At 47.8% G+C, this 15,472-nt stretch overlaps 1 protein-coding gene across 1 annotated transcript; it reads right to left on the reverse strand.

The window, feature by feature from the left end:
* Positions 1-3,217: 3,217 nt before the first annotated feature.
* On the reverse strand, positions 3,218-14,028 carry LOC310751595 (intelectin-like protein). The gene is made up of 8 exons (XM_083590902.1): positions 13,873-14,028; positions 13,277-13,341; positions 11,762-11,926; positions 10,496-10,743; positions 5,884-6,042; positions 5,297-5,417; positions 3,840-3,943; positions 3,218-3,607 (listed from the first exon to the last, which is right to left on the reverse strand). Exons 2-8 carry the CDS (start codon positions 13,335-13,337, stop codon positions 3,455-3,457), a joined length of 1,011 nt encoding a protein of 336 aa, XP_083447028.1. The 5' UTR covers positions 13,338-13,341; positions 13,873-14,028; the 3' UTR covers positions 3,218-3,454.
* Between the last annotated feature and the right edge of the window lie 1,444 nt (positions 14,029-15,472).

Raw genomic sequence — 15,472 nt, forward strand, 5'->3', positions numbered from 1 at the left:
TGGATCGAGGCGGGTCAGGACTGGTGATCCTTTTAGATTTGTCAGCAGCCTTTGACGTGGTTGATCATGATCTTCTGGACCACCGCCTCGCAGACGTGGGGATACAGGGCATAGCCCTTAACTGGCTGTGCTCTTTTATCTCTGGTCGGGGACAGAGGGTGGCACTAGGGAGGGAAATGTCGTCACGCCACTCCTTGGTGTGTGGAGTGCCGCAGGGCGCAATCCTCTCCCCAATGCTTTTTAACATCTTTATGCGCCCCCTTGCCCAGATTATCCGGAGCTTTGGGCTGGGCTGTCACCAATATGCTGATGACACTCAGCTCTATCTGCTGATGGATGGCCACACCTACTCGGCCCCAAACACACTGACCAGATGCTTGGAAGCTGTGGCTGGATGGTTTCGTGGGAGCCGATTGAAACTAAATCCTTCGAAGACAGAGGTCCTATGGCTGGGTCAGGATGGCATGGGGATGAGGGACCAACTCCCTTCTCTTGCGGGGGCCCAATTAGTGCCATTGCCTTCCGTTTGGGTGTAATCCTTGATGCCTCCCTTTCCATGGAGGCACAAGTTACAGCAACAGCCAAGGCGACATTTTTCCACCTTCACCGCATCAAGCAGTTGGTCCCTTACCTTTCCCGCCCCGACCTGGCCACAGTGATCCATGTGACGGTCATCTCCAGGCTTGACTACTGTAATTCGCTCTACGCGGGGCTGCCCTTGAAGCTGTCCCAGAAACTCCAGCGGGTGCAGAATGCTGCAGCAAGACTCCTCACGGGGTCTCTGCCATGGGAGCATATTCACTCAGTGCTTTTCAAGCTGCACTGGCTCCCGGTGGAGTACAGGATCAGATTTAAGGTGCTGCTTTTGCCCTTTAAAGCCCTTCACGGCCTAGGACCCTCGTACCTAAGGGACCGCCTCTCCTGGTATGCCCCACGGAGAGCCTCAAGGTCCATAAATAGCAACACCCTTGTGGTCCCGGGCCCTAAGGAAGTTAGATTGGCTTCAACCAGAGCCAGGGCCTTTTCAACTCTGGCTCTGGTCTGGTGGAATGCTCTGCCTCACGAGACCAGGGCCCTGCAGGATCTGATTTCTTTCCGCAGGGCCTGTAAGACAGAGTTGTTCCGCCTGGCCTTTGGCTTGGAGCCAATTTGATTCCCTCCCTCTCTTTCTTTTTTCTTTTCCTTCTCCTTCTGCGATGAGGCTACATTTTAATATTTTAATGTTTCAATATTTTAATGTTGTATTTTTTAATTTTGTTTTTAAGTCATAATCATTTAACTTGTTTTTATTATTGTTTGTAAGCCGCTCTGAGCCTGGCCTTGGCTGGGGAGGGCGGGGTATAAATAAAATATTATTATTATTATTATTATTATTATTATTAAAGCAAACTTTATCCCACACTTCCCAGTGCATTTTTCCATCACTTATTGCAAAATAACAACAAAAAATATCTTCATGAAGATGGTTTGTTGTGCAATACCTCAAAATTGTTGGTATTCTGCTTGCATTTTGGTTAAAAGGAAGATGGCTCCATAACTGGTAGGGTTCACATGGTGGAAGTGTGAGAAAACAAAGAGTTTGGTACGTGAGGAGCAGTGAGCTAGCTAAACCTGGCAGGACATCATATTCTATGGTCTTAACCGCTTCATACTTTAAATAAAGCATGTTGGTTATGTGAGGCTGGATATCCCACAAAAATTTGGCAAAAGCCTGAGAAATATTGCTTTTATTGATGGATCCTGCCCTCTAGAGGTCACTGGTTTGCTTGCAGGGTGTTTATACACCTTCCCATTAATCATTTGTTCACCCTATACTTTCCCCATGCATTTTGCCATCACTTCCAAACAGCAAAAAGTCCCTTTTTTTTTTTTTAAAGGATTTGTTGTGCTGGGCGGCAGAGTGCATTCATCTACCTTATATGCACAAATATAAAGTTTTGGTATGCACTTTAATTCCTTCCACAGAATATTGAATGACTGGAAGTTCCCTTAAGGACCTTTCTCTTTACCCAGGCATTTCCTGTTGATATGAACGGGGTGGGTGTTCTGCCTGCTGTAGCCATTGAAATTACATGGCTGTCCAAATGCTTTAAACTGTTATGCCTTTTTGTGTACATTGTGAACTAGTTCAAGATTCATGAATGAAAAAGGGTGTTAATAATACAAATGTAAAGAGTGCTCTTGAGCATGTGCTGAGTGCCTTTCCCTCCCCAATGAATAATCAAATCACAGCAGTGTTAAACAAGGGCACAGGCTTTCACAGGGCAGAGTGTAATATCCAAGGTCGTTCATGTCTGGAATCAACCACTGTGGCTTAATTGCTTACATGTAAGGACAGTGGCTGAGCACAGCAGCCAAACTCTCCCCCTCTTAATGCATTGATAGGACACAGGCACTGATTCCTACCCATCTCCTTCGTATTTCCCATCTGTTTTCTTTTTGCATTACAGAACATCTTCCTCCTACTCAGTGTGGGGAAGAAGGGCTTATTTGTCTTTCAAGTACTTAGTCATGTTTTGTCACAACCTAAATGCTAATTTGCTGATTCGATGCTTCATATAATAGTTGGTGTTTGTAACTGCCATGGAGCTGCGAACAGAGGAAACATGGCTGGGCACTCTTGGATCTGTGGTTCTGAGGGTAAACATGATCTCAGAGCCATATCTGCCATGAGAGCCAGTGTGGTGTAATGTTGAGCCATGACCTGAGAGACCAGGGTTCAAATCCCCACTCAGCCATGAAGCTCACTGGGTGCAGCACCTGAGTGCAACAGCAACTCTCCCCACTTGTGATTCCCAGGAACTGGTATAGTATTCAGAAACATTACTGCCTCCGACAGCGGAGGCAGAACATAGCCATTGTGGTTAGCAGTCATGGATAGTACATATAATGAAATAATAAGACTTATAAATGACTTTTTATCTTATCCAACTAACTTCCAATCAAACCAAATGCTGAAACTGCTTGAGAGCGGTTAAAACATTCATCCCAAATTTTAGGAGGAGTAACAGATTATCCCACTGGGAATAACTTTGACCTCTGTGAATGAGGTCAAAATCAATATTCTTTCAAACACATTATGGGCTTCTACAGCCTTCCTCACCTAACAGCCTTCCTCGCCTTATTTTTCTTATAAAAATAAAAATAGTTCTTTTAATTAAATTTTGAACATACAGAAAATAAAACATACAGCTAATTAGGGGAGAAAACAGGCAAGTTAAGATTCACTCATTTTTTAATATTATTGTCACATCAAAAAATATAATTCCATTCTTTTTTATTTATTACAGGGTTCAGATAGTGCCCATCAAAAAATAAAGGGTTGTGAAAGCCAAACTATGTGAACCAGGGGGTAGTGGGACTTCTCTATTACATGCCTTGTTACTTGAAAAAAAATAAAATCATGCCAAATTGCATACAGATCGTCATGTTTACTTTGACCTCCTTCCTCGCCTTAGTGATAGAAAAGGAGCATGGCAGATTCCAGTAACTCTTTGGAGACACTAAAGCCACTGTGTGCGCCATAGCCATTCCAATCAAAGGCAGTATAGTCGCCACACTGCCTTGGGGCTCCTTCAGGAAAATACCCTCCACCACCAACACAGGTCTGGAAGAAAAGAAAGAAGCATAAGCCAGAATTTTGATTGCACAATCTAAAAAAAATGAGGGGCCGGCCCGGCCCAATATATTCTGCTGCCTGGCTTATTGGATCTGCTGCCCTCCGCCCAGCCACCCCCAGCCTGCTGCTTGAGGTGGCTGCCTCAGCACGGCTAATGGTTGGGCCGGCCTGGGCGTTGGGACCAGGATATGCAACACTGGCAATTGAAGAAGCCACTCACGTATTCTGTATCGCATCCTGTGACTTTAACCCCAGCACACAGAGCCATGGCAGCTTTCTCGTTATTAAACACCCGGAACTGAATGAAGCCAGGTTCAATCTTTGCTGAAAAAACAAAATCAGAGGTGATTGCGGGGGGGGGGGGGAGAGAGGGATATTATGGAGTATGCAGCATATAGACTGTCCTCTATCCCAAGAGCTTGGCAGCTGCTAGCTGTTAATTTGAGCACAGTACTCACGGCTCAGCTGAGGCCGCATACCAAGGTGCAGAGCAGCTGCTTGGGGTGCAAAAGGCCCCAGGTTCAGTGCTTGGCATCTCCAGTTTTTAAAAAAGAAAGAGTATCAGCCTATACAGATACCTTCTGGACTGGGAGCTGCGTCTTATTTTAGCACTCGCAACAGTGGACCTGAGGGCAGCTAACTTTTAGGCAGTTGTGGAGGGTGAAGAAGACACAATGGTCTGTCCCCAACATAGGGGAAGCAACAGGGCACTCAGGAGGGAAGCTCAGGGGGATACCACCACACCTGCCACTCAGGCAGTTGCCTTATTTTGGCTAATGAATCAAGAAACATCTCCCGAAAGTGGTGAAAATAATTGGGAGAGTCCCATCGTTTTATATGCTGAACAGCTAAAATTCAAGTTCAGAATGAGGATGGGTGGGTTCACTCATTCTTTCTTTTATTCAGAACAGGGTTGCCAGACCTCCTGGGCTGGCCTGAAGTCTCCAGGTTTGTCTGGCTGCCTCCAGGTGGGGCAGGGGGTATTGAAGCTCCAGGTGGGCATGAATGCCAATAAATAATAATAATAATAATAATAATAATAATAATAATAATACAGTGATACCTCGGGTTAAGTACTTAATTCGTTCTGGAGGCCCGTTCTTAACCTGAAACTGTTCTTAACCTGAAGCACCACTTTAGCTAATGGGGCCTCCTGCTGCCGCTGCGCGATTTCTGTTCTCATCCTGAAGCAAAGTTCTATTCAAAGTACTATTTCTGGGTTAGCGGAGTCTGTAACCTGAAGCGTATGTAACCTGAGGTACCACTGTAATAATAATAAAGAATGCAGCTTGCAAGCTTCAGCCTAGCAGGAGCCAGATGCAAATTATTGCATAGACTCTCAGTGGAGTGGGAATCTGCCCTCCTCTGCTCCCTCCTCTTCTCTCCCAATTAACCTCCATCTCCAGGACTCAGTGTTGGGAGGGAGCACAGAGAAAGAATCTCTAAAGTCCACCCCATGACATCACTAGAGCCTATTCTTAATTCTCGGGATTGGGCCCTGAAATCTCAGGGTCTGGGATGCTCCTGACCTTGCAACCCTACTTCAAAATCAAGTTTCAGGTCTTGGGCTGGATACTTTGGTAGGCTTCAGCTTCCTCACCAAAGCCATCCAAGCAAACTCCATGAGAGTTTTTTTGCACTGACACTGAGCACTAGCTTCACAGAACTAAAACTTACATCGAGCATTTGGGGAGTAGAAGAAAGACGTCTGCTGCACATTGCCAGTATCATAGATGACAGGAACTGCTGGGCCGTTGTTATCTGGGCAGGTGCCAATCCCAAAGGTCACTGGGTATTTCTGGAAGGAGAAGAAATGCCAAAAGAGCTGAGAAAGGCCTGTCTGAGAACATATATGCTGGCCTCTAAAAAAGTGGTGCTGGACCAGTTGCTGCCTCTCAGCCTTATCTACCTCACAGGGTTGTTTGGGGGATTAAATTAGATGGGGAAGAACCATGAACACCTTGGAGAAAAAGGTGGGATATAAATGCAATAAATAATAACAAATGTGAGAAGATAAAAACAAAAGGATCACACTTGTCTCATGCTGGCCTTTAACTTGGTCCAAAACAGATATAACATGTGATTAGATATCCCAATTAAAAACAATATGTCAATGCAATTGCAGGGGGTCACCAAAATGGCCGTGATGCCTGGGTTGAGCTGATAGGTGGTGGGAGCCCAAAACAACGAGAGGGCACCAGGTACTCCAAACTAGTCACAGCTATCAACGCCCAAATATTGAGTCACTAGGCAGCCATGCTTACCTGGTAGAGCCTGAGAAGGTTGCCTCCTTCTTCAGCCAAGAATCCATTTTCAGTGTGGTACCTCAAGATGGCGGCATCCATCCATTCCTTCATGGGGGTGTTGTTTGGGACATGCCAGATTGCCAAATCCCGAGCTTCAAGATCATAGTAGCCAGGGTTCTGAAAAACAAAAAAGTCTGAGAGGAAAATCTTTTATGCTGGGGGTAAGAACCTTTGGGCCCCGCGGCCAAATGTGGCCCTCCAGATAGCTTTATCTGGTCCTCAGTCCCACTCTTCATGGGACTTGCTTTGCAGCATCCTTGACAACTTTTGCTTTCATTTTTGTATTACTTTCCCCATAATGACCGCTGCCCACCTCAGATGGGGGGCGCCTTTTGCAAGTTGCACGCAGCCACCTGATCCTACACGACCTGGCAGTTCAGCCTGGCTTCACCTCCCCAAGCTGGATACCTGGAGATTCCCGCCTAACCTCGGACAGTTAGCCAATCCCGGCTGGGGAGGTGTTGCCAGGGGAGTTGACCAGGTAGGGTTAGGACCACCCTGCACACACAATAGAGGGTGGAACTTACCTGGGATTCCTCAGTCGGCTGCAGAGCTTCTGGATAGCGGACATCGCTGGACCGCATCCTTGCCGGAGGTAAGACCAGGGACCCTATACCTTCCACCACCCCATCCTTATTCTCCACTCATGGCCTCACTTCTCCAGCAGCGTTTTGGAGCCTTGGCTTCTTTGCTGAAGTTACAGTGGGCGCTATTTTCCCGCAGGCAGGTTGCATGATCTCGGGCCCTCCTCCTTTTCCTGTGCGCGTTTTTTCGGCATGGGGAGGGTGGCGGCTGCGGAGAGAGACTCTTCTGGTCTCCCCCTTTCTGACAGGGCAGCTTTGCAGCCCCGGGGGGCGGGGTAGCTGCGGCGGCGGGAGGCCCTGCGGCCGCTGCCTGCTCCCCTGGAGGTGTAGCGGGCTCAGAGGCCATTCCCGCTTTCACTGGCGCTCCGCTCGACTCTCTTCCCCCCGTGCTCGCCTTTAGGCCATCTTTGAGGGGCTGCTTCCTGTGGCCTTCCCTTTCCCCTGCCGGCTCGCGGCCACTGCAGGGGGGCGATGGGGTGGTCTTGCGCCTCTTCTCGTGGGGGGGGGACTATGCCGCTTCCTGCTGCCTTCCCCTTTCTCCCGGGGGGGGGGAGGGCTTTTTGCCGATTCCCGCATTAGCGCAGCCCTGCCCGTTCCCCGCGCTTACTCGGCGGCCCCCGCGGCAGGTGTCCGCGGTACACATGGCAGCGGCCATGTTAGGGGTGGTCACATGGCGGCGGCCATGCTAGGGGTGGTCACATGGCGGCGGCCATCTTGAGAGTGGCGGCAGCCGTTTTTAGGAGGCTGATAAAAATAAATTAATAAATTAAATAAATAAATATTAAAATAAAGTAAAATAGTAAATGAATGAATGAATGGTGCATGCCCTTAATTATTATTATTATTACTATTATCGTTATCGCTGCTGAGATTTGCAGCCAGTGTTGGGCCTGGTTATCCACCAGCTAGAGGATATAACCCGTTGACTTCGGGCGATATTATACAGCGAACCTTAACTGTTTTTGCTGGGTTTATCTTACAGCTTACTCTAGCGACACCTGCTGTGGCTCAGCTCTTGACTCACCCTTTCACCCTTAGCTTTCCCACAATATCAAGCGTCAGCATTTCAGTATATTAGTTCTGAATCACTAACACCTTCAGTCCTCATTCAGTCTATAGATTTCTACCTTTAGATACTACCCTGTTAGCTTTCCACCATGCCACCTAAGTGTCAAGTAGTTTCTCCTCCCTGCACAAGAAGGGGCACTATAAGGGATGCGCCCAGTAAGTCAGCACAGGTGCAGGTAGTGGGCCGGAGGAGGGCACACCCATCTGGGGACAAGCATCCCACACCTGGGCGAGCCGCACCCAGGAAGAGGGCAGCTGCAGTGAGGGGGTCATCAAGGTCCGAAAGCCCGCTAGCCTCCACAAGCCATGCAGACAGGAGGTCAGCTGCAAAATGCAAACGTCAGGTGAGCTCTTCCCCAGCCCGCTCATTCGATAGTGATAGTTCTTCAAGCTCGGAGCATGGGGACAGGAGGGACAGGACCACTGCCCGGCTGAAGCGACGCCTGGAGAGGCTGGAATTGCGTGGAAGGAGCCCTGGGTCACCTCACCGCCGCAATAGAAGGCACAGTGACAGTTCTCCAGACCACTGTACCCGAGAACACAGGTCCCGCTCATCAACCGCATCCTCGGGGCGCAGAGGTAGGTCCCCCCACTCCAGCTCCTCCGATAGGTACAAGAGCCCTGAGCCCCGCAGCTCGCGTCATCGTGGAAGGAAGCATCGCAGATCCAGGAAAAGGGGGCACAAGTACAGAAGGGAGTCTTCCACATCTTCAAGCTCGACAGGTAGGTCTAGTTCATCTGACAGTGAGCGGGAAGGAAACATCAAGGGGTATTGGGTCACGGGCCCACATGCCCCAGGGCTGCCACATTGGGTATGGCGTCGCCGCAATAGGAAGCATAGGCGCGCCAATGGCGCTACTGCGCCATGTGGAGAGGAGGGCATTGACTCCAGAGGCCACATAAGGAAATCAAACTTTAAATTGGCCGACCAGCCCCCAGGCATTCGCCTGTGTAAAAAGATAAGGGAACGCATCCTTAATGGTAAGTTTGTGGACCTATTCTCCTTGTTATCCCCTGCCTCATCAATTAGCCTAAAGGCCAAACCTGCTAAGCAGCAGAAAAAAGACAAGGAAGTGTTGGTTGAGCGCAACTTCCACAACTGGCTTACTGCGTTTTCCACCTACATGGGGATAGTAAGTGCCGCCTACCCAGACAGAGGTTGGCACCTTGCCAAATACCAGCTTATTATACTAAAAGCCAAGGCTATAGCTGGGGAGGCAGCGGCACTTGAGTATGACGAGGCCTTTAGAGAGAAGGCAACCGTGTACCACACAGCCAGGTGGGACGTACAGGATAATGATTTGTGGTCAGAATTGGTCGCCCCATATATTGAGAAAAGGCCTGACAACACAAAGCAGTCGAAACCCCAGCCCAAGGTCCCCAGAAAATTGTGCTGGGAGTATAATGACGGTGCCTGTTATAGAGAGAAATGTCGATTTGCTCATGAGTGTGAACGCTGCAGCGGATCGCACCCCACCACCCAATGTTTTCGAGGGAAGAAGCCTTTTCGAGGCTCTCGTGGCTCAGGTACAGGTATGCACCAGGAAAAAAGAGAGGCCGGAGCACCCTCAGGCAATTCTGGATCATAGCCAAATAGAAGCAATGCCCGCAGGTGGCCCTCTTCTTTCCCTAGCCCCCTCACCCATCTCTCTTTCAGCCATGCTGCTGTTTCTTCCCAGAGCCTCCTTTTCCTAATCTCATAGTATCACCCCTAGGTATCGTCCCAAAAAAGGTGCCGGGTGAGTTCTATATGATCAGCCACTTCATCCTACATGATCCCCAGCAGTTCAGCCTGACTTCGCCTCCCCAAGCTGGATACCTGGAGGTTCCCACCTAACCTCGGGCGGTTAGCCAATCCCAGCTGGGGAGGTGTTGCCGGGGGAGTTGACCAGGTAGGGTTAGGACCACCCTGCACACACAATAGAGGGTGGAACTTACCTGGAAGTCCTCCATCTGCTCCAGAGCTTCTCCCACCCTGCCCTCCCTCAGTTTACGCCTTCCTTTTGCAGGCTAACCTCTTCTTTACAGGTATGCGGGCGCTGCTGCGGTCATTGATGGTTGCTGTTGAAGGACCGGGAAGGAATTTCCCTGCATTGGCAGGTTTTGCCTTCCCCGTAGCAAAAACGTCACAACTTTGGCAGTTTCAGGCCTTGGGCGGAATCCTTTAGTCTCTCTTCACTAAATGGGCAGGGGGCGTGAAGCAGTGACCCAATCCCCCCAACCCCCGCGGCAGCGATCCCAGGGTTCCCTGTTAAAGGGGTCGTGTGGAAGGGAGTCGCTGGCCATACACCATTTTGTTGTCAGTGCTCTCCCCTGCGTTGCAGCAAATTGGGGGGGCGGCCTCTCTGCTTGAACAATCCCCACACAGTTTGGATAACCCTGGTGTTCCCCAGATCCCTGGATGGGGAGGGATAAACGCCCAATGCCTAAGCCAAGGTCTCCCTACATCTGAAAATTTAATAAAGTTGTGGCCAATTTTAATCCCATAACACGTTGTCATGAGTCATTATTCCTGCCGGGGGTCGAGGGGGAGGTCTCCACCTGGCCACGCAAAATACACATTGTGTCTGCATTTTTGTTAGCTGTCTTCTAATCCACATGTAAGTCCAAGCCCAGCTGATGAGGTCAGTTCACTTCAAAATGCAGACCCATATTTCTACTCCGTTCCCAGTTTAAACTAACCGCAGTTTGTCCCACCTTGGGGGGCGAAATGACAAACTGGTTAGCTGGAAAACGGAAGCAAATGGTTCCAACCGCATTGTGGGAAAGGTGAAATCAAGGAAGAGTGCAAAAGCCCAAGACTTACACTCGTTTGGTGCTAAACCCTGGTTTAGGATTTATATTCAAACACAACCTATGTTGCCTACGCTTCCTAATCAAGAAAACCCACCATGTGCAGTACGGAAAGCAAAGCTGACCTTGTAATCATCGCTTGTGCAGCCCTTTGCTGACCCGAAGGTGGCGTTGTTGGACCAGTTGCCTTCTCCATTAGGCCATTTGACGTCATTGCCCTGCTGGCTAGACCAGCGGTCTCCCTGGGTGCATTTCCCATAAATGTTGTTCTCGTGGATACTGGCCACTAGTGTCCAACCGCCTCCATTTGTGGTCATGTCGCAGAAGGTTTGGTAAACCTCGCCATCTTCTGTGGCCAAGTCATACAACCCATCTGCAAGAGGAAACCAGGATATCAGGAGAGCCCTGCCTGATCAGGCTCATCCAGTCCAGCATCCTGTTCTCACAGCGGACAAACAGATGCCTGTGGGAAGCCAGCAAGCAGGATCCGAGTGCAAGAGCCCTCTCCTGTAGTCTCCAACTGTGGAGACATGAGCAGAGCCATCAATAGCCCTCTCATTCACAAATAAAATATACAATATTATAATAATATCATAGGCAGCGGCAGCAGTGGTTAGAGATGGATATTTCTTACACAATAACCCCCCATTCTGCACACATTTGACTGCACACAATTTCAGCCGCTAAAGAGGAGGGGTGCCTGTATTTGCTGTTCTCAGTTTCACCATATGTGGGGCACAAACCTGTTAGTTTGCATTTCTTAGTGCAGAAAGTATTGATCTGATGTGTATCTAATTAATTGAAGAGGGTTCTGGAAGCTTCTTTGTGTGAAAGAAACAAGTAGAAGGTTCATGTTGTTTGGGTGATTCCTTCAGAGAAGCTGAGTACAGCTGGTTTAAACTAGTTCTCTTATCTCTTCTGTCAAGGTCCTGCTGACTATAATAGTAAGGACAAAAGGAGCCTGGGTTTCTCTTTCTATCTCTCTTCCTTCTGGTTTGGTGTTCTGCACATAGTGTGCTTAGTGTTAAGGTTTAGACTTCTTAAGTTTAAGTCTGCTGCAACTAGATTTCATTTGTCTTCAGTAAAGCTCTGATGGATAAAATATTAATTGCCTCTGGTCTATTTTTGGGGAATCCTGCAACGTGTTTGCTCTGCTAACTATGCATTGGAATCTACTCTGGATCAATACTGAGTAGAATTTCACCGGCAAGAACCATCCCCGCATAGTTTGGAATCATTTTGATTCCTGTCCACAACAGCCAGCTCAAGGCCCCGCCATAATGGTCACATGGGCAAGAGACATGCAGAACTGACCTTGTGGCCGTTGCATTCAGCCCATCGCGCCCCCTGAAAGTTCTGGACCGAACATGCCCCTTTCCTGACTCACCCACCTGTGGCTCCTTCCAGTGCTGTTTTGATTTCCATGCAGCTTCGGGGCAGAGACTGAAGGAGGTTCGGGGGCAGACCTTGATGGTTCTGGAGACAGGTCGCATCTTCCCACTTGACCATCAGCTTGAGGATGTCTCGCTTCAAGGAAGTGACACAGCCATTGCTCTCTGTACAGAATAGATTCGTCAGGGCCCTGGTCTTCAACTAGTGGGTCAGAAACCCGCAAGCGAGGGAGGCCAGTGGTGGTTTAGCGGTTAGAGCTTTGGACTGCTAGGACCTGGGAGAGACCAGGGTTCAAATCCCCACTCGGCCATCATAATGCTTGCTGGGCGTGACTGTCTCTCTGCCTTGCAGGGTGGTTGTGGGGATTAAATGAGGGAGGGGAGAACCATGCTTGCCTCCTTAAAACTCATTGGACAAGAAGGTGGGGTGCAGATGCAATAAAATAAGAAGGGTCACACAAAGTGCAACCAGAACACTTGCTTTTTAAACAAAGCAGAAAGGGTGGGAGGAGAAAGAGAGAGGGAGAGTATGGTTACATCTACGCTTTTATGCAGATTCTACACAGTTCTCCTTTCTGGAGAAGAAGGATCTTGACACAGTTCTCCATGCACTAGGATATCCAGGATAGACTGCTGTAATGCACTTAGCATGGGGCTGCCTTTGAAGATGGTTCAGAAACTTGAACTGGGGCAAAAATGTGATTTCCCAGCTGCTGGTTGGAGCCAGGTGATCAGAACACATGATTTTATTTACCGTATTTTTTGCTCTATAAGGCTCACTTTTTCCCTCCTAAAAAGTAAGGGGAAATGTGTGTGCATCTTATGGAGCAAATGCCGGCTGCGCAGCTATCCCAGAAGCCAGAACAGCAAGAGGGATTGCTGCTTTCGCTGCGTAGCGATCCCTCTTGCTGTTCTGGCTTCTGGGATTCAGAATATTTTTTTTCTAGTTTTCCTCCTCCAAAAACTAGGTGCGTCTTATGGTCTGGTGCATCTTATAGAGCGAAAAATATGGTAACTCCTAAATGCCTATTCTGCTTTTGCTCCCAAAGGGTGGCAAACACCAAAGTGGTTTTTTTAAAACAACAACACAAACACAGACATTAATTGAAAAGGGGAAAAAAGCACTGCATTTATACAAATTTATACATTGCTTGATTGTAAAAAAAAAACAAAACCTGGGTGGTTTACAAAAAAATCCAACCCAATAAAATTATCAATAAGAAAAATTAACAATTCAAGACTTTCAAAAAGTTAAAATAACAATAGGCCCAAAACAGATTAAAACTCCCATCAACTTTCTAAACATCTGGGTAGCCTTCTCTAAACAAAAATGTTTTTAGCAGGTACCAAAAGGAATATAGTGAAGGCACTTTCCTGATTTCAATAGGCAGGAAGTTCCGACGTGTAGGGGCTGCCACACTAATACTAATAGTAACAATTTGAACTTGGCCTGATTTTTTGAAGTTCATTCGCCTATTACTGGCTATTATTTCACCAAGGGACCCACACGCTTACCGCACCGTTGGCCTTCTGGAAACACAAACGCACACAGCAGAATAATCACAAGTTGCTTCATCTTCCTAAAGTGAAAGACCAAAGGTTCATTATTTCAGAATCACTCCGCTCCAGAACTCATCATGCACTCAAACAGAAAGCGAGAGAGAGAAAAATTTGGAAGGAAGCAGAGCTAAAATGCAATTGAGTGACGGCTGGATCTTTGGCAAATCGGAGGGAAACCAACTGGTGGAAATTCAGACCATTGAGGAGGGTCAAGGAAGCCACCCTCAGGCTGTTTGCACTAAACCAGACCCACAAGTACCTGGAGTTCCCCACATGGATTGGCAGGGGGCTGCAAGACTAAATAAAGATGCGCTATCTTGCTCGCTCGCTCTCGCTCACCCAGCCACCCACACACACACATATTCATTGTGGGTAGTAGGCTGTGGTTGTTTCGTCTGACCCTCCATAAAGAATTGAGCGACCCCTCACACTCTAGGCTCCTCATTCTCTGCTTGAAAGGTGGGCATCCATTTTGGGACCTGAAGCCAAAAAAACTTCTGCCTTATTTTACGCGGCATAAATGGTAGGGGAAGGGGGACTTTTCAGCTCACCTGACTTCAAGATCACAGCTTCCTCTGGTTGTTTACCACAGGACACTGCAGAGGCAGCAACTCAGACAGGAAGAAAGGCCCAGCCCTCTGACCAGATGGGTTCAGTCCTCTTCTCGTCTTCATTAACAATGAAATGGACCTTAGTGAGCAAGCCAGGGCAAACAGCTCACAGTGGCCAGTGGCCAGAGGTTTGTTGACATAAGGACACACAGTGACCAGGAGGGCACTGAAAAGATTGCAGAGAGATTAATTCACTTACAGGGCAAGGCTATGTCCACTGAGCTCAATGGAATTTATTCCCAGGCAAGGAAGTATAGGATCGCACCTTTATTCTTCAAGGGATACACACACACACTTCCAATCTAGATAAAAAGTCTCAATTTACACAATAGTTTGTACTGGGAGGGCTACATGTGTTCAGTTCACAAGTACAGTGGTACCTCTGGTTAAGTACTTAATTCGTTCCGGAGGTGCGTTCTTAACCTGAAACTGTTCTTAACCTGAAGCACCACTTTAGCTAATGGGGCCTCCCGCCGCACCACCGGAGCGCAATTTCTGTTCTCATCCTGAAGCAAAGTTCTTAACCCGAGGTACTATTTCTGGGTTAGTGGAGTCTGTAACCTGAAGCGTATGTAACCTGAGGTACCACTGTACCGGCTAAGCACAGAGTTCAGTTTAGCCATCGCACCAAGCCACCATTGCACTAACCATCATTTAAAATCACAAACCATCGGGTGAGTTGCTGAATGCTCAACAGGCAAATCAGGGTTTAGAATGGCATATTCATTTTCTGTCCTCGTAAGTTTCTTACGCCCACATGTCCACTTGTCTCCATGGTAGCCATAATACTATGGGAATTGTTTTGGTTTAAATGAAAGAAAAATGTATGTATATGATTCCACCTTGCATCAACAAAGGCTGCACTTAAAAGTTTGGAGTAATTGCTCCCCTAAACTAGCTCCAGGGTTATCCCCTCTAACTTCAGTTATAACTAGTGGATTTATGGGAAATTAAAAAAAATAATGGGAGGCTTGACAGCCTGCCAAGATGGACATGTAGAACTTTAGCTCTCTGACCAGTAGGCCTATGAAAGCTGTAGAATTGATATCTAAAGAAACAGAAACGTGAAACTACCGTACTTTCCCGTGTATGTTTTTTTACTCTAAAATAATGTTCGAAATCTGGGCTCTTCTTATACACAGATAGTGCAGAGTGAGGAGTCCCCAAATTGGAGTCCCCCAAAATAGGGGGCATCTTATACATGGAGGCGTCTTACAGACGGAAAAATACGGTAAGTAGAGCATCTCAGGGAATGAAGCAAGGAGCTGCTCTCTCCTCACTGGGACAGGAGATGGCAAGGGCACCAACCCCAAACTATAAATGTTCTGAGACTTTGAACGGAGGCTGCGCTGACATCTGACCTCATCAGCACCCTCTAATACAGGATTTCTCTATTTCCTCTAGTTGAGTCAAATCCTATTTCTCTGTCTACTTTGTTCTCATGACCAAATAACAGTGATTCTGCTATGCGTAACATTACGGTCTCTTACTAGGCTCCTGCCACAACCACAGTGAGAGTCCTTGGTTTAATCCTTCTAGG

This window comes from Podarcis filfolensis (assembly GCF_964270895.1).
Source record: "Podarcis filfolensis genome assembly, chromosome: 16".
In the NCBI taxonomy this organism is placed as follows: domain Eukaryota; kingdom Metazoa; phylum Chordata; class Lepidosauria; order Squamata; family Lacertidae; genus Podarcis; species Podarcis filfolensis.